This window comes from Battus philenor, unplaced genomic scaffold, assembly GCF_028537555.1.
Source record: "Battus philenor isolate CCGP_79_NKW_IND1 unplaced genomic scaffold, ilBatPhil1.0.hap1 SCAF_15, whole genome shotgun sequence".
NCBI lineage: Eukaryota > Metazoa > Arthropoda > Insecta > Lepidoptera > Papilionidae > Battus > Battus philenor.
This window is the reverse complement of record NW_027181677.1, coordinates 13729954-13748482: the sequence shown is the minus strand read 5'-3', so window position 1 is coordinate 13748482 and position 18529 is coordinate 13729954. Positions and strand designations below refer to the sequence as shown.

At 38.3% G+C, this 18529-nt stretch overlaps 1 protein-coding gene across 3 annotated transcripts in view; it reads right to left on the bottom strand.

Moving 5' to 3' along the window:
- Window positions 1–18529, bottom strand: part of chico (insulin receptor substrate 1 chico) — a 46723-nt gene that overhangs the window by 2955 nt on the left and 25239 nt on the right. The window contains exons 2-11 of one of the 3 annotated variants that reach the window (XM_068761683.1): window positions 17984–18167; window positions 16636–16761; window positions 16097–16242; window positions 14220–14324; window positions 9885–10175; window positions 7412–7510; window positions 5119–5227; window positions 4430–4606; window positions 2367–2580; window positions 555–954 (exon numbers count right to left, since the gene is read on the bottom strand). In XM_068761683.1, the coding sequence (XP_068617784.1) occupies window positions 555–954; window positions 2367–2580; window positions 4430–4606; window positions 5119–5227; window positions 7412–7510; window positions 9885–10175; window positions 14220–14324; window positions 16097–16242; window positions 16636–16761; window positions 17984–18167 (1851 nt within the window). The remainder of the gene's footprint in view (window positions 1–554; window positions 955–2366; window positions 2581–4429; window positions 4607–5118; window positions 5228–7411; window positions 7511–9884; window positions 10176–14219; window positions 14325–16096; window positions 16243–16635; window positions 16762–17983; window positions 18168–18529) is intronic. The other 2 variants (XM_068761685.1, XM_068761684.1) reach the window with 2 other exon arrangements.

The following is an 18529-nucleotide window of genomic DNA, read 5'->3' as shown; positions in this document are numbered from 1 at the left end:
TGAACAAAAGACTTTATTAAAGTCATCGAAAACATATGGGCGGCTTGCAACGGGTTCTATTGGAAATTCATTGCAGATAATTTCATTTGAAATAAGCTTTATCTCTCTGATTGTACCTCTGCAAGAAATAACTTTACGTCTAGAAATTTGGCGCGAGCTATGCCTATGTGTTTTTTTAAAATATGGGATTTGTTGACCGGATTTTATAATTTCAGATGGCAAGAGATTACAGTTTGCCAAAATTGCATAACTTTGTTTATAGTAATACACTTGTGTGATCCCCGAGAGTATCAAAATGAAATATATATTATTCAGGTAGGTATCGAGTAATATAACATAAATTGAAGCCTTTTACATGCACTGTCTAGGTAAATAAGAATTTTTATAAGTTATTTTTTTATGAGATTTAACAACTAAATTTATTATCCAATACAATAAAACGAAAGTAAATATTATGTGTTAATTTATAAATATTTTATTTTTCTAAGATAAGAATGTCCACGGGACTCCGTCGATCCAGGATGCAATGGAATGATGGTAGAGAGCAAGTGTACCTCTGAGATCGGTCACGTCGACGGCCTTGTTCATGGGCTCGTCCCTGTGCTCGTGGGCGGGCGACTGCGTCAGCGTCACGTACTGCGAGCAGTCGGGGCTGCGGCGCCCGTCCTCTGATATCTCGCGCACCGTCGACAGCTGGTGGCAGTTGTTCTGCTGCGGGTGCTGCGTGGGTGTCTCCGGAGTCTCCGAGGGCACGGAGGCGGGCCTTCCGTAGCTCATCTCTACGTAGCCGTCGGGCGTGGTGCTGGCGGGATGTGAGGGCGCGGTCGCCGCAGGCGGTTCGCCTGGCTTCATCTCCACATAGCCCGCGTTACGAGGAGACATGTCCACATATTCGTCTGTGTTTTTCCTGGACTCCATGAAGCCTATGGTGGGAGGTGTCCGCGGCACTATCACCTGTACACAGAACAACATATCCTTGAATGTTTGGATGTGTAGTGGCACATATCACCGATGATGCACATATTGAAACATCGGAGGATGAAGGATATCTTGCCATCTAGAAAAAAAACATGGCCATGCAGAATTCCTTAAAGAATTTAAATTTTCTCTTTGGTTGTTATTATATGTTACATAATATTTAGAAAGCTCCTATTTGCAAAGGGTTACCTCACTGCTAATTATTTCATAGAGTATAGCATATCTTGGGAACGTCACATGTTCATCATTTCAGCTGATAGACGTCTAATACAAGACCTCATCTATCACAACGATTTCGAGTCTTGCGCAGCCCGCGCCCAGCAACTTCTCGTGACCTTAACTATATCGTCGGTTCACCTATCCACTCTGTCGTTCGGCTCTTTGTTGCACCTTGAGAATCTTTCGGCCCGGTGCAGTGCCACTACGTGTAATGGTTAGAGCTAAGTCGGAGATGTTGTTTTTTCTCCGGACCTCTTCATTACTGATTGGTAAGAAAAGGACCAATATTTAGCCACTTCTGTACATGCAGTGGTAGTCGTGCAATAAAACGCACCGCCCGCCAGCCCGCTGATAATTGCGTATGCGGCAAACAATGCGAATCACACAACCGCCACCGCCAAATTACTCAACACGTGTTTTACCCCTCCACGGGGCATCTTCAGGAGTTATGTTACACCGATTAGTGCCAAACACAGAGTCACTAATCGGTGTAACATAACTAACTAACTCCTATATATAACTCCTGACTACCACTGCATGGGCGGAAGTGGCTAAATATTGGTCCTTTTATTACTTAGGATGGACTTCCGCGAGGTAACGCCTGATTCCATTAAATATTACTGATTGGATCTCACAGTGAAGCTCCGTCCCTCTCTATCGCTCTCTGGGAATGTACATACAATGCGATTAAAATAAGAATAGGACGGGCTCTCGGCTAATTTCACTCATATAAGTACGGTCAGCATTAATATTATAAAATAAACAATAATAATTGTTTTTGTTGATTGTTTAATTTGTTCTACAATGAGCAAAAGAGGTAGTGTTTTACATCGGCGAGCTCGAGAGATTATCAGCAATGTTGATAAGTACTTCGAGGAAGAGAAAAAACGTGCCATTAGGTTGTTGGACCAGTTAAAACAATCAAGAATTGTACCAGGGCCAGATGGCAATATTCATATATCGCGTGATGTATTTGGAAGTTTCATTAAGCATTTGGAAACTGCTTCGAAGGTAACCGAGCGAGTGACTAGCCACTGGTATTATTTTTTAAAATTGCGTTTTTTGCACACTATACCAAGTTCCCGTTGTGACGTCACAACATGGCGCTAGGCCGGTCCTATTCTTATTTTAATCGCATTGTAAGCGTCGTCGCGAGCGCGAGTGTGTACCTTGGGCTGTGGCGCAGGCGCGTTTGCTGAGAAGTCGAGCTCGAGGAAGTCTCCGGCGGAGGGGCGCGGCGGCGGGCGGCGGCGCGCACCGGCGCTGTACGCGCGCAGCCGCGCCGGCTCCGTGCGCGCACCGCCCGGCCGCGAGCCCACGCTGTACGCGCGCGCCGACCGCTCCTCAGCGATGTGCGCCGTGGCCGGCTCCAGCTGGTACTCGCTGCGAACACGGGTTGCCTCTGGTCAACTCCCAGCTGCTGGCCCGAAGGCTTTTGCAGCTTCATCGGAACTTAAACTTACTGATTTACTAACACCGTCAAATTACATTAGAGAGTGAATCGGAATCGCCAGCGCTGCTGAGCTATTACGCAGAACCAAAAATAAGGAAGAGAGCAGGAAGCTGATAGCCAACCTCCACTAGTTGGAGAGGCACTTCAAGAAGAAGAAGATTGTGTACACGTTTGAGTGTAAAGTGAAGGAAGTGATATGAGCATGTAAAGGAGGTGTAGGAGTGGTCGTAGTACTGTAGCTTCTTGTTCTTCGGTAGCTTCTTGTTAATGTTGATCGTACCTACGCTAGCACTTATAATGAGCGCGGAGACTCAACAGCGCGATGCAAACTTTTGTTGCGTCTACTGTGGCGCCATCTATCATTTATCCGTTTCACTGCCGCCGCCGCCGCGATGCGATCGACGGACACGTGGGTAAGAGCTCGTTGCTAGGGTATGCGATATGCACGCCACAGAGGAATATGAATCCAAGCTCAGACCTCGCAATCGTTGGACGATCTTCCCCGAAAGGTATCGGATTGTCACAAGTGTAGAGAATAATTCTGTTACATCGTACGCGTTTGTGTACGATGTGTCGTGGATGGAGGAGCTGTTATTGAAGTAAAGCCTTCACTTGCAGTGTTCTGAATGTAAATGGGTTATGGAAGTTCTCAGGAGAGATCAACAAAAAAGTATTTTGGACATTTCTTCGCGGTCTTTAAGGAGGTGCGAATAGACTAGCGAGATGCGTTAGTTATGAAAGAAATGGGGTATGTCTAAACTGTTTCAAAGTAGACAATTGAACAAGCCTGAAAAAGATTCCTGGACTGTTAGAAGATTGAGATCACTGTGAAGATCATCAACGTTATGTTAACACCGCCCTGCGTTTCGGGTGAAGCGGTTTTAGAGAACTTGAATTGGTTTGAGTGTAGCCTACACTTCTGTAAGAGAACACGGTTCACTTTACGCAAGTTTTGTTAAGATCTTTGCGACGGAAAGAGTGTTGGCTACAAAAACATATGAGGAGGTAAAGCCTGCTGAAGATACTGCAGACTTTATTCCTAACCCTGTGATGGTGGAGACGAAGTACTTGACCAAATCAGGTCGAAGATGGACAAACTGTCGCTATGGACAACACCACCACGGGTTATATATGCGTACAACTCGCAGAACAACACGCTGCCGCCAGATGGCGCTAGTAGTCGATTGCCTCGCGCTATCGTTACACGTAACACATTATATATCAACACACAGTTAAAACAATGGATTAATCCATATATCACGTCGGGGTCACTAATGTGGTGATGAATAAATAAATGGATGTAATTGAGAAAATCCTAATTTATTGTTCACACAACCACTATACAAAGGTAGACGCGTCGGAACGAGAGTTTATTGCGGCGTGCTTGCGTGTGCGCTGATGTGCAACCGAACCCAGAGTGAGTGAGACGCGCGCGCCGAGCCACCGGGAATCCGGGCCGCTGGCTTACGTCAATGCGCTAGGGCGCGCATGTAGCCGCCGCGGACAGGACAGTCCGACGTAGTGGGACTGTCCTGTATACATATATATGCATTACTCTTGGAATTTATTTAATCTGAGTCCGATGAAGTTGTAAAAGTAGAAAAGGCTAACAACACTCAAAAACAATCGAATATGGTCAAAAGCCTTCGCTAAAATCGATCTGATTTTCAATATGTAGTTATTATATATATTGACGGTAATATTCTTTAAACACAGAGATGGGTAGATCAAAGAATTAACATAGTATTATACGAAAACTGTGAAGGTTTTTTGATATACCTGAATCGCGGGTCGGTGGAAGGTGTGCCACTGCAAACGGAGCCGCTGGAGACAGATGCGGCGGCGCAGGGCTCCGGTGGCGGTCCCATCGCGAGGTAGCCCTCGTCCGCGGAGCCCGACGACGCACCAAGCGACGAGGTACGCGAATGCTGCACCGACGCACCGCGACGGGCGATACTGGATACATATATATATCATATACCCACACTTATAACGAGTCAATATATTAAAAATCAAGGCAATGGGCCTTTTTTTTCTTCGGTGGGGGAAATCTTCCGGTATTCAAGATACCCTGCCTCTGGGGGGAGGACAGGGGTATGTGGGATTCCTACCCACTAAAACCCCCCCGGTGGTCGCCCTCTGCGCTAAACGGGGGACCGCGGTATCTCCCGGTCAGGGATCGCCACGCGGTCTTCCCTAGCGCCGTGCTATTTTTCGATAGCCCGTCCCGGGGTATGCGTGGATACGCTACCCCCGAAAAGGCAATAGGCCTCTCCCAACACATTCGTCAGTCGACTTCGACTTGCCGCGACTTTACGTAGCGAATCCACTTAGCGGGGGGAGGGGGGGTCTTAAGGTAGACCGAGATTTAGGTCACAATGGCCGGCGTTTGTCTTTATGTACCCTACATCGGTGAAAACCAATATATTTAAAAAAATATTTTAACTTGTATGAAACAGTATACGTACTTAATGAAGTCCTTGTGTATGATATCACAGCTGTCCGGTTCCTCCGGGATCCTCGGCGTGCGGTACCACTCCGACATGGAGTCGATGTCATCGCGGGATGAGTCCAGGCCTACGTCAATTTATATACATTAACATCTCCCCACTTATTTTTATTTCACATCTAGGATCTCCAACAAAATTTACTTAGTTAATTGCAATCAGGTAACCACACAACATGCGCCAAGTTTCTCAAAGTTCAAAATATTTTTATTCGAGTAAACATTTACACGCACTTTTGGGTCGTCAGTTATTTTTAACATTATTCTATCGATAAAAGGCGGGTAGAAAAAAAATAAGATGACTACGGCACGGTACGGGAATTCCCCGCAACCGGTCCGATCTAGCAACATATATTTACAACATAACACAGATTATTAATAACACATTAAAATTTTTATACCTTTAATTAAAATTAAATAAATTATAAAACACTTCTTTCAATAATGAAATATCTTGTAAATTTGACTGTATTTATAGTATTCCACCTGTGGGTAGATAAAAAATACTGTGTGATCCTATTTGTCAAAGGTTATTGTTCATGAATATAGAATCATAAATAGCTTTTGTGTAAATATCATAAGAAACACAGGATTAATTGCAGTTTGAATAACAATGAAATATAACAAGGACCAAATTTTAATATTAATAAATATATAACAATCGCGTTGAGGTACGGGAGTTTCCCGTGGGTCGATCGAAGTCGACCGTTATTTAAATATAGAATATTATTAGTAACTAATATTAATGTCATCCAGTGATGTCGATCAAATTTTAAATAAAGAACTGTCAGATCATTTATTTATAGGGTAGGTAAAAATTTTAAAAACTGGAATCCTACAAAATGAGGGTAGGTATAAATGTTCATGAATACAGAATAAAAATGCTAGGAAATGTGTGTAACTTGGTTTGTTAACTTTATATGGTTGATATTATAATATATATATCAAACACTGTTAAATTTCATTTGTGGACGGTTTTTATCAGCAGATGCTTTTGAAGCTGGTGGTAGCTTACTGCTTAAGTTAAAATAGACCAGAGTTCCCCAAACTTTTTTGTGTCGTAGACCCCTTGCCATGTTTTTCCCGTGTTGGGTAGACCACCTACTTACCTGATATTGATTTTTTGTAAATTTCTAACTGTAGTGAAGTTAAGTGTTAAAAACTTAAAGTAAAAACACATGTTTATTTATTATCAATTGAATTTAAATTAAAACCACTCAAAATAAAATTTTGCATTTGTTATGTAAAATATACGTAACATCAGTGGCGTAGCTAGGGGGTGGCAAGAGGGGCGGTCGCCCTAGGGCACCACGGGCAAGGGGGGCACCCAAAATGAAAATATTTTTTTTTATGAACAAAAAAATGTTAAAAGAAAAATGAAAACCACGATTTTAACTAGCGATGTCAGTTCAGATCTCCAGTGGGGCCTTTTTTGCCAAAAATGACACATTCAACAGACTAGTGGGGCCCTAAGAACATTTACAAATTTAATATATGCCGAAACTGGTTCGGTTCGTTAGTCAGACATTTTTATTATTTAATTTTTTTCGGGAGTTGGTATCTTTTAGGCCCGTTAGTATCTTTTGGGGCCCCAAAATTCAAAATCAAGAATTTAATGAAATAGGCTAAGAATTTATTAAAATAGGAAACTAACCGCATATTTTTATTGAAAACGAAACGGTTTGCAGCTGTTTATGTGCGTGAAAAGATAAGGCCATTGGTTTTTGAAATCTAAAAATTTTTAAACTCAGAAAAAAAAATGGGAGGGGGGGCACCTGACCACAATTTTGCCAGGGGCCCCAAATATTCTAGCTACGCCACTGCGTAACATTAAATAAACATAAAATAAACTATAAATAAAAAACCATAAGCAATAAGTCAATATTTTCAGTGAAAAGGATGAACCTGATGCTTTAATAATAAATAATCAACATTTCGCCTAAATTTTGTAAGTAATTAAAGTAATTTTATAAACATATAAAATATTTTTTTTTCCTTCATAGGTACTTTCATAAATAATGTAAATGTTTTGATATTATAAGATAGTATGATTTAAGTAAATAGGTACTATCAGTGTAAGTGTTGTCATGGACCCTCAAATTTTTTTTTCGCTGACGTAGACCCTTTGCAGGTTGTCATAGACCCCTAGGGGTCGATATAGACAACTTTGGGAATAACTGAAATAGACGATTCAAAAGCGCATGTAAATGCCTACTTGAGTATATTTTGAATTTTTTTTATGGTCATCATCTCACCATCCAAGAGATCGTGCCTGGGCGGTGGGCGCTCATTCTCAAATGATGAGCAGGCGCGCGACGGCATGCTGTCGCAGCGGTTCCGCAACGTAGTCGCATCTGCGGACAACGGAACAACTCAAGACACATCTTCATATATATGAATATATATACATATATACATGTATATATATATATCAACGTTTCAATGAACTTTTCTTTTAACTGTTTCCATTAGATATTTTTTAAAATTCCAGTATCAACACGCTTGTCGCCACGTCACTCATATAGTTAAGAATTGCTTTTACAAATTTCCACTCTTAAGGGGGTATGAGGGGGCGAATAATTAGGCACGTACAACAAAATTTAATATCTCTCTCTATATTTAATATCCACGTGAAGTAAGAGGGGCAGCTAGTCTGTTATGTTTAAGACCTTTAATGTGAATAGTTCATCAAAATCATTGACCCCATAAGTATATAAGCGGATGATTTGTACGCCTAGTGTCAGGGGGTGACCTTCCAGCGAAGACGCTCCTTTTTAAACACTCTAATATAGGTGAAAATTTTCTCCTTTCATAAAAGATTTTCCACATTCAGTTCCAATTTCAAATAGAATAGAGTAACTTTTTAAATTATTTTTTTTTTGCTTTTAGTAATCGGCTTTTTCGTCTTCAAACAGAATGCATATCAACATATGCTTAAAATACTACACTTTTGTTAATTGAAACATTTTTAATATTTATATGGATGGACATATTTTGAGTTCCCAAAAATTCTTAATTAACACTTTTTATTTTTATATTGGTATGTTTTAAAGTTATAATTATGTTCACGACTTCATCCAAACTTAATAAAAATTTTTATTAAAAAAAACCTTAGATATCGGCGTCATAAAAAACCCTGAAACACAGATATTTTAATAACACATATATAATAAACAAAGCGCTAGCAGCTTAATAAATAAAAAAGCATTTTCGACCATCTTCGCGAAATATATCAAAGCTCATTTGCCATACGAAATTGAACCTAAATACACGCTGAAATAGATTTTAAATTAGCAGACCACACATGTGAAAGCGTATATAAACATATAATACATTTGAAAGGTAAGCGTGTATACATGCTGGTATCCAGGAATAAAGCATAGATTGGATGGATATATGGAACGAAACCATGAATTTGAGGAGTTGGCAGACATTTTCATCATCACAACTTTCATAACGTAACGTTATTTATTTTTCATGCTAATATGCTAAATGCTATAATTATAGCAGTATCTATGTACAGGGCAAAGGAAATTTAAAAATCTGGAAAAAAAATATTGTAACTTTCACTAATTTTTTTAAAACATCAAAATTATTTAATTTCACCTCAAATTTTTTTTCCTCAAAAAACAGAACCCCATCTCTTTAAAAAAAAATTATAGGATATATTTTTCGAGATTAGCTTGCCTCCCAAATAAAAATGACATAACCTATATACAATATCGACTACCAATTAACTTTTAATTATTCCATTAAAATATAAACAAAAGCATATAGCATGTAAAGTCGTGTACCAAGTATAAGCTATAGTTGCTACGCGTTTAGTATACAATGAATCATTATTGTCCGCTCGCCTAGCCACAACAACCAATCAAATCACTCGTTATAATGCTACCGAAACCGCTATACCTCTCCTTGTTGTCAGACTGACGCAACGGAAATGCCGATACCCCCCCCCGACTAGTTGCCATCATATCTAAAGCACGGTACAGCGGTTTCGGCACAGTAGCCTTTATTTACAAAAATTGTCTTCATTAATGCATTTATGATAAATTTTCTTAGTTTTGTGTTAAATTAAAAGTATATTATTAAATAAATCTTATAACATTCATGAGTTTTTACTTAGTTTACTCATTTACATGGTAATAAAAACGTTAAAAAGAGACAACTGTTGAGTTTCTATCCAGCTCTTATCAGTACACACAATGTTAAAATAATACAAGTGCGTGTTAATGCCTACTTGAATAAACACATTTTGGTTACGCGGCGTGGTTAGGTCGGCGGATAATAAAGATTGGTTACGGAGCGAAGTTATTTCTGCGGACAAGGTTAGTTATAGGGCGCAGAAGGCTGACAATGTTAATTAATTGCAAGGCGTAAAAATAAGCTTGATTAGTTACGAGGCGTGGTCAGGTCGCGGATAATAATTAGTAGGGCAAACAATGATTGGTTACAGGGATTAGTTACGTCGGCGGTCAACGATAATTAGTTATAAGGCGTGAATAGGTCGGTGGACAATGATTGGTTACAAGGCGTAGATAGGTCAGCGGACAATGATTTGTTTACGGGGCGTGACTAGGTCGGCGGACAATGATGATTCACTACATTTTAACGCTACCGGACTGTAGTATAGGGGTACTACATCTGCCAACTCCCGCGCGAGACGGGTCATAGCGTAGCTAGGCGGTGCGGTGCGTCTGTCTGCTGGCGGCGGGCAGCGATACGTACTCTTGGCGCTGGGCGCGTGCGTTTTCCAGCTCCTCGTGCCGGTGCTCGCGCGCCGACAGAACTGTTTCTTCGGCGTAAACTCAGTCCCGTTGACGGCCTTGTCAACGATGGCGCGCGTTACCTCGTCCCCGGTGAGGGGCGCGGAGTATGTCCTCCCGTGGCCTATCCTCGGGGGCTCTTGGAATAGCGGGCACCCAGTGGGTAGGGAGACGGTTCTATGGTGTTTTATGAGGCGGCCCGGGTTGTCCCCGGGCTTCTCGATTAGTGGGTTATTCGGCGGGTGGTTTTCGGCTGCGAAAGACAATGAGAAGCGAAACGTAAACACACGACGCCGGGCCACGCGGCCGCGGAGCTCCGGTTAGGTGCCGTTGAACGATGGTGCCTTCGAGGAACATAAAAATTAACTATTTTTTTTAAACTAATTAAAGGAACATAAAAGGCATCATCGTCCAATAAGTGGTTACTTAGTGTTGGTGCGACAAGTTAATTAAAATGATATTACCCATCAATATATCAAACACCAAAATATTCCAATCCGAATCAAATGAACATCGACAAACCAATGTATGCCATACTGATGGCTTATTTATCCAAAAGTCGTATATTCTTACCATTGAAATACAATTTCTACAATTAAAATATTTATTACACGTGTTATTACTCAAATCTATACTTCACATGTTTAGATACAGTAAATATATACAAGATTCAAATGTCAAATTTGATTTATCACGAACAACCTAAATTGCCAGACACAACAATTCTTTACCAAAATCAACAGAGAATATTACGTGACAAAATTAAATAGCACGATTGTATAGCAGAGAATTCATGTCGGCAACTGTTTCTATATTTAGCCGACTAACCAGACGCCATGACGAATTACGAATTGTTTGTTGAACGAATATTTTTTTTCTCGAATTTTATTCTAATTTCATCAATTTATTTTACATATTTTTTTTTCTTTAAAACCGAATGAGCTTTATTAAAAAAAAAAAGTTACTATAGGCCGGATACAAGCTGGGCCAGTCCAGTCTAATTTTAAAGATGAAACTTGCTTCTTACGAAAAAAGTTACTATATCTTGTGTATTATAATTTTATTACATAGTAAAATGTTTAATACATGTTAGCTATATCAAATTTTAATCTTTTACATTTAACAATGTACCTAAACCTTATGAAATATAAACACTAAGATATATAAATAACAGCGGTAACGTAGACACCAATACATTTTTTGTATTTCGAATTTAACACTTTCATGTTGGCCATTTAAAAACATGACATATATTGGTTTGTCGATGATATAGAAAAGTGTAATGCATGTGACTTTAAATCACCTCAACATCAAGTATTAGATATATATGTAATACCATCGCATACAACACGATATATTCAAATTGACCAAACCATCACCAACAGTCGAGAGGTGATAGAAATACATAGTGTTTAAGTATAAATCGGTGATGTGAAATGAATCAATGAGGTTGCGTAATTTAAATGTCGGGGCCGAAAGGTGATGCTGCGACACTTTTAGGCCCTCTTTTTGGGACCCCCTCGTACCCCGTATCATATTAGGACGAGGAACTTTTCATTTTTTTTAGTTTATGTTTTGCTACCACTCTCATATCCATTCTTCACAATCTCTGCAACTCTTTTTGTTTCATTTTTTTATGAATTCCTCCCCTTCCCCCCTCCACTAAGTGAACCTACAACATAGTCAAGTAACAGTAAGACGCTGGATGCGGTGCACCGGGTGATCTTGGCGATCTTTGGTTGAAGCCTTTACCTTCCAGTGGTCGTTTATTGGCTGAAACGACGAAGTAAGTCCACACACCATTATTTTACAACCTATAATTTTTTTATTCAACTTCTGCACGCGCACGGGGAGTCCCCGAAGCTTGTATAACAATATATTTAACGACCAATTAAAATGAGCATTCATCGAGGTCTTATATGTACGATGGACAGAGACCGCACAGAAAACCGCTTTAAAAAAATCACCAGAAGAAATAAAAAAAATTGGAAACACAAAAAAAATTATAAGGTGAATAGGGACCTCATAAAAAACATCTCACAAGGCAAATAATTCAAAACTTGCAAACAATTACCTTTTCTAATAAAAAAATGCAAACTTTGTATTAAACTGGTTCAAAATAGTTTTCGTCACTTGAAAAAAACATTACATTGATTTTTTTCAATTACCATTTAAGTCCAGTATTTTCCAACCTTTTGTGCCATGCCTCACCTTAGCACAAAATTCTTATGCCCTCCTATACAACATAAATAATTTTTATATGAAAGCGAAAGGATTATACTAGTATCGAGTCCATTTTCGAATTGCCCCCCTTAACAATCAATTTTCCCCCTCGTGACGGTGATCCCACTGATGGAAACAGTGATGTATTCGGTGATCATTTTTTGTGACAACTTTCACTGTAGTTTTGTAGCTTCTAGAAGCTTCTCCCGATGCTACAACCATATAATATTTTAATTTTTTTACCTCACCGAAAAACATAAGAACATAATTATTAAAATTTATTTTTATCGTCTCTCCTGAAAAGTAACATTTTCCTATTTATTTTATTCAGGTGGGGGGCAACGATATCTTGACTGTACCTTATTACACTACTGAAATAAAATAAGAACCAATTTACAAAATGACACTTTTTCTTACAATCTATTTAATTCGTTATTAGTTAAAGCACAATTAAGTTAAAGTTAAATAAGTTAGCTTATGTTAAATCTAGCCTTAACCACATGCAACCCAAACCGAAAGAATGCGCCATCCCACATCCAATTTCAAGTTAGATTAAAACGGCAAAAAATATATACTCATTAGTGCAAACACATACAACATATCTTAAAAGGTTATTTACAATATATCCTTATATTAAAACATTTCCACCTTTATCCATCTTGTAGTAAATCAAAAATTAAAGTGATTTAAAACTCCCGGGTATTAGGAAAGGTAATTATTATTCCTAGGTTGGTAGAACTGTCTATAACATGGATGCACAGACCGCGGCAAAAATAATACTCTCGTACATTCGAAAAATATTGAATTCTATTTATTATCAATACTTTATTGTCTTTAATTACCTATACTTCTAGCGACCGGCCCGCCATCAGTTCATGATTTGCCCGAGTGGCCCCTAGTCTTAATAAGTCTGTTCAACCATGATCTATAACATTTGCCAAGCGTTTGTTTATAAGTTTTAATATCATTTGACTGGGCCAAAACATTTTGAAGGATGTTTTGCATATTAAACGCGTCGTCTAGATTTGTCTATATCATGCTGCATTAGTTTTTCGCGATATTTTTTTTTTGCCAAAAACTCGATTCATATCATTCTGCAATCACTGTATTTGGCTCCGTGCTACTTCCAGCCTATATATGATCATTCAAAGAGCAAATAAGGGGGCGCTGTTTTGTCCCCATTGAGAAGACTAAAACCTCCGAACAAGAGGTCTCGAAGGCTATACCAGAGTAAGATTATTCAGACTATTACGAGAACTGAAAAAAGCGTTGGCAAAAGTACGTTTTATCAGACGGGGATTACTTTGAAGGCGATGAAATTATTTTGGAAGAATAAATAAAGAATTTACATTTTTACATAACTCGTTATACGAGTTCACATGAGCGCATTATTTTAGAATTTTCGTACAACGCGTTTTGCTATAACGTCTAACTGTCTACCGTGTTATAAGGGGAGATTAATACTTGATAAACATATTGATATGTTAGACGTATAACGCATGCCTGGCCGCAGTATATAATATAATATAAATGAGTAAAAATATATTCATATATAAAAATAAACAAGACAAAGATGAATGGGGTGCATGCACTGTGTAATGAATGGAATATTACAATGCATATTTACCTAAACTTTATGTGTTGGCTAATTATGGAGAACACTTTTGTATAGAAGACAACTTTTGTAAATGGGTGAGTGTGAAAAAAAGTAGTCTGAGTTTGTTGTGAGCTCTTGTCAGATCAAAGCATGTTTGGAACTTTCGTATGGATGCTGTTGAATAAAGATATATTGAATTTGGATTTTTTTTCTTTACCCTCACATGTGTTAATGAGAAGCACACATGAGCAGACACATGAAGCACCATATTGAAGGACACTGTATTTTTTGGTAAATATGCATTTGTTGAATATATCGCCATAATGAAGCCGAACTGTTAAGCCAGAGACTGAAATATTTAACATGACCAAGCATAATATGAATCCACCGAATATGAAACACGAGAATTGGAAGGGAGTAAGCGGTAACAATCGCTTATGACCGTATACATTGCGTTCCCGTTATAAGATTGCGTACCATTTCTAGGCGTCAATGGCGCGATGGCCGCCGCCGAGTCGTCAATGGAGTACGTTGCTGTGCACACGCACTGTCTTATACACGAGCCAACGCACAGGCCCTTGTCTGCAATAGATTGAGCCAATGTAGCCCTTACACGCATACTTTTACAGTTCAATTTTGAATCGTGTAACTTGAAGATATAGTATGGGCGTTGGGTCACAGATATATGGAGCAGGACTATTTGATGTACTTGTGAATGGTGTTTTGATGTTTGTGCTCCCTTCGTAGTCATGCTATAGAGGGTGTACATAAAAACTAGCCCAATAGATTACATTCTAAACTACAAAGGCAAAATCTAGTCTAATACATACTAAATATACGAATGTAACGAATTATTATCATCACAAAAACACTAAAATTAGTAAAATACATTCGTTACAAACGTAAGAAATAAAAAAAAAAAGTTAGTAGTAACTTACAGGACAGCCATTCACGCTCCGGGACTGGAAAATTTATCTTGTAGAGTCGTGAATGGCGGTTTATATACATGTCGTAAGAGAATTAGCACAAAACAATTTTAAACGTGTACATTATAATGAAAGCATTTCGCTGAACTATACAGTGCATATATTTCTAATCTACTGGTGATCGTGCAGGTGGTCTGTGAAGATTGAGATTCTATATTTTAATTATTCGTTCGTTAATGTTTTTGCATTGATCATTGGTCCCTAAATTTTAAACTACCCACTTTTTTTTAAATAAAAAAAAATAAAAAAACTGAACTTGAACGATTATTTTTGACTCCGATTAATTGTCGAATTATTTCAATATTTAAATTTATATAACCCATGTCAGCTGCTGGGAAATCGAAACAAATTACCAGTGTATAATTATTATTATTATTCCACCGAAAAATTAGCGAAATCCATACACCGATCATTATTAGGAGTGCTGTCAAATACGTGTGCATTATATCTAACTTCGATACCCATATTTTGTAATTTTGTTTAAATAATTTCAACAAATATGATTTTTGTAAAAAAAAAAACATTCTTTTGCGTGTTTTAATTGCGTATTCAATTGCAGGTCACAAAAAAGTCAAATTTCAAAATTAAAAAAAAGCGATTTTTGGGGAAGTTCTATACCTGGAAATAGAGATCTATCAGTCTATCTATTTATACTTTACAACCTATAAACTTTAAATAAAACCTTTTTTTTACAAACATCATATCTCCCCTCGTTTCTTTTTAAACTCAATCATCTTTTATGGTAACCTAAAGTATATGTGTACATAAGACCAAAATTCTAAAATCGGGATTTTGAAATAAAAAATCTTTGCACACGCATTTGTATCTTATTTTATTTGATATTATATTCATTTGTATATTATTTGACCACAAGATTAAAGACCTAAAACACCAGGGTATTTTTCGTAAACATTTTACACCATAGAACTTAACTTGACTAAAAATAGATAACTTAATAATTAACGTCTTTGACTGTGACACTATTTAAAAAAAATTAGGAATTTAGTACTTTTTTATCTGTCCGAAATTAATTTAATTTTGTTTAACTGTGACACTTAAAAAAAAACAATAGGAATTTAGTACTTTTTTATCTGTCCAAAATTGATTTTATTTTTTGATTACGACAATTACCAGTATTTTTTTTAAATAATTAAGGCTCTTGATCTATAAAAAAAAATAGATGTCATTGTACTACTTGCTCAACATATTTTTTTTTTCATTAACGTGTCTTGTGTATCAAATTGACCCTTATCCCTATATATATAGTTTATAACAACGATCGCATTGTATTATATAATAGAGTAATAAAGTATAATATATATAAGAAATGCACCTTATCACAGTGCCATAGAGCTTCAATTCGCTTACCGTTGTACAGTCCAGCTCGTCCTCGGCCGTCGGAGTACGTCTGCCTGCGCGCGGGTGGTGGGTAGTTGCCGTCCAGCAACGAGGACTTGCCCAGGATAATGTGATCCTTTTCATTTTCCGTCTCTTTCGCACAGTTCCTCATCGCACTGGAAATTAGTTAACGAATCATTAATTATATTGTCCGTGGCGTTCCTTCATCCCCCCCGTCAGCAGCCCTTATGCTCACTTTTCTTTGGCCCCCCGCCTCGGCGCGGTTTCACTACGCGCGGTACAGCGGTTTCGGTAGAACAATATTTGTTTTATTTAGGATGTAAATTCTTTTTTTACCCTTTCCATGTGTCGCCTATATATTAAACGAATTACTTCGTAATATTTTTTGGTCCGAATCTACACTGTTGGATTCTATGGAAGCGCTGCAATACAAAATGCATTTTTCTTCATCGACACTACAGCGTGAACCTCTTAATAGTACGTTCTAGAAGTTCCCCAAGGACCTCGACTCTTTTACCAAATTCTCTATGAAGATGGGAGGTCCTCACTGGTATATGGTGGAATGCATGCTCTGGGCGATGTTCGAGTCGTCCGAGTGCATCCACAGCTCGCCGGCGCCCGTCGCCGTCTGCCGCCCCACCTCCATGTAGAAGAAGCACTCCGAGTCACCGCACCTGCAATGGAATCAGGCGTTATTTTGCGGGAGTCCATCCTAAGTAAGAAAAGAACCAATATTTATCCACTTCCACACATGCGTCAAATCACTCAACACGTGTTTCACCCCTCCACGGGGCATCTTCAGGAGTTATGTTACACCGATTAGTGCCGAACACAGAGTCAACTGTGTTTGGGAGACTGTGTTAGCGGTGGTAGTTGTATAATTCGCATTGTTTGCCGCATGCGCATTTATCAGCGGGCTGGCGGGCGGTGCACTTTGTTGCACGACTACGACTGCATGTGCGGAAGTGGCTAAATATTGGTCCTTTTCTTACTTTTTATCCAATATTTCAATTTTGTCAAAAACTTCGTCTCGATCGTTGCCAATATCGTCAAAATAAAAAGAAAATCGTCAAAAACTCAATTCATATCGTTTCGCAACAAAACGTTCACCAAATTGAAAAGGATTGAGGAGATAAAAACCGAATCGAAGCTCTTGAAGACTATTCCAACTGTTTCAACATGAAAAAGCGATGACAAAAGTGCATTTTATCGGTAGGGCTTTACTTTGTAGGAAATAAAACTGACTAAGAAGAATAAATAAAGAATTTAAATTTTATATACAAATTCACCTTACTTTTTAATCAGAGTAATATAATTAATTCAGGCATCAAAACTTACACTTCAGCCACTCATATAAGTTCTGATAAAATGGACAAATTTCTGAACACCTTCAAAGCTGGTAGAAGGATATGGCGACCGAAGCAGCTGACGACAAATTGACCAAAAAATGAGAGGCACTTGGCAAACGACTTTAAGAGAACATTACAGTAAACAGAAGTTGGAAGAACATCAATAAGAAAATTGAGCTATAGAAGGTGATATAAAAAAGAAGAAACTAGAAAAGTAAAGATTGGGAGTTACAAGAGAATCCGGAAAGAGATCTTCTGATCTTCGGATTCATTGTGTCATATTACAGAAGACAAGACAGAATCGGTAGGTGACTTTTCTAAGGTCCTTAAAGATGGCAGCACCTAACCTCAATCTTCAGAACTGTACCTTGGACAGAAAAGTAACAAGTAAAGTAATAATGAGAGATATATAAAATAAACTTCGATCACGTGGTTTGACGAAATTCTAGAGTCATCGACAAAGACGAAGAGAAACGATAAAAGACATTGCAGAAGACAGGATAGGCCACAATTATGTATTTAAGGTTCAAATGTGTTCCGGTTGTACCTCCTGATGTTCTTCAAGGAGTACTCCACGCGCTCAGGTATGCCGAGGTCGCTGATGATGTTGTTATGGCTCTTGATCTTCACGAGGGTGAGGGTCTTATCGGTGAGGCAAAGGTTGTACAGCCCCTGGATGCTCTTCGACGCGCCCAGGCCCTTCTTCTGCACATTCACTTGCCACACGTGTTCTGAAAATGATGCAAAAACTAGTTTAACGGTGGTTACACGACATTATTATCATAAAATATTAACTTAAATATTCAACTTCATTTTAGTTGTCGTTTTGGCATGTATATTAATATATACTTGAACTTTACTATCTAGATCGAAATTTAAATTAAAAAAAATCTTTTTATTCTTTTATCGATGTCGAGTTTGGAACTATTTTGAAAAAAAAAAAAATAGATTTACTATAAAATTTAACAAAAAAGAAAGGAAATACTTAGTTAAAAAATTAATTGATCAACATCTTTAATTCAGTCAAGTAGCGCACAGATGGACATAAACCTCCTTCATATTTCAGGACTGGTTGGGAACGGCCTTTATTGCA